This window comes from Penaeus monodon, chromosome 15 (genome assembly GCF_015228065.2).
Source record: "Penaeus monodon isolate SGIC_2016 chromosome 15, NSTDA_Pmon_1, whole genome shotgun sequence".
NCBI lineage: Eukaryota > Metazoa > Arthropoda > Malacostraca > Decapoda > Penaeidae > Penaeus > Penaeus monodon.
In genome coordinates this window covers 36,048,265-36,048,512 of record NC_051400.1, presented here as the reverse complement: position 1 = coordinate 36,048,512, position 248 = coordinate 36,048,265, and the positions used below count along the sequence as shown (strand labels likewise).

The following is a 248-nucleotide window of genomic DNA, read 5'->3' as shown; positions in this document are numbered from 1 at the left end:
CTTCCTGTAGGCTGGCCGGCCAACAACCTGTCGAACCTGCTGCGCAATGTGCTGCTGTGGCAGTGGGGCGGCTTCAACAGTGACACCGACTGCCTCTGCGTCCGGAGCATCGAGAATCTTCGCAACGTCATCGCCTACGACGAGAAGCAGCGCGTCGTCAACAACGCCGTCATGCATTTCGACGCGCGACACGACTACGTGGGCGCCATGATGGAGTACCACAGACTCAACTTCAAGGTGAGGATCTT

The 248-nt window shown here is 58.9% G+C and overlaps 1 protein-coding gene across 1 annotated transcript in view; it reads left to right on the top strand.

The window, feature by feature from the left end:
* LOC119582345 (lactosylceramide 4-alpha-galactosyltransferase-like) overlaps positions 1-248 on the top strand; it is a gene marked incomplete at its 3' end in the record, with an annotated part of 8,059 nt that overhangs the window by 6,742 nt on the left and 1,069 nt on the right. Inside the window, 1 exon segment of the mRNA XM_037930561.1 lies at positions 11-237. Coding sequence (XP_037786489.1) covers positions 11-237 — 227 coding nt within the window.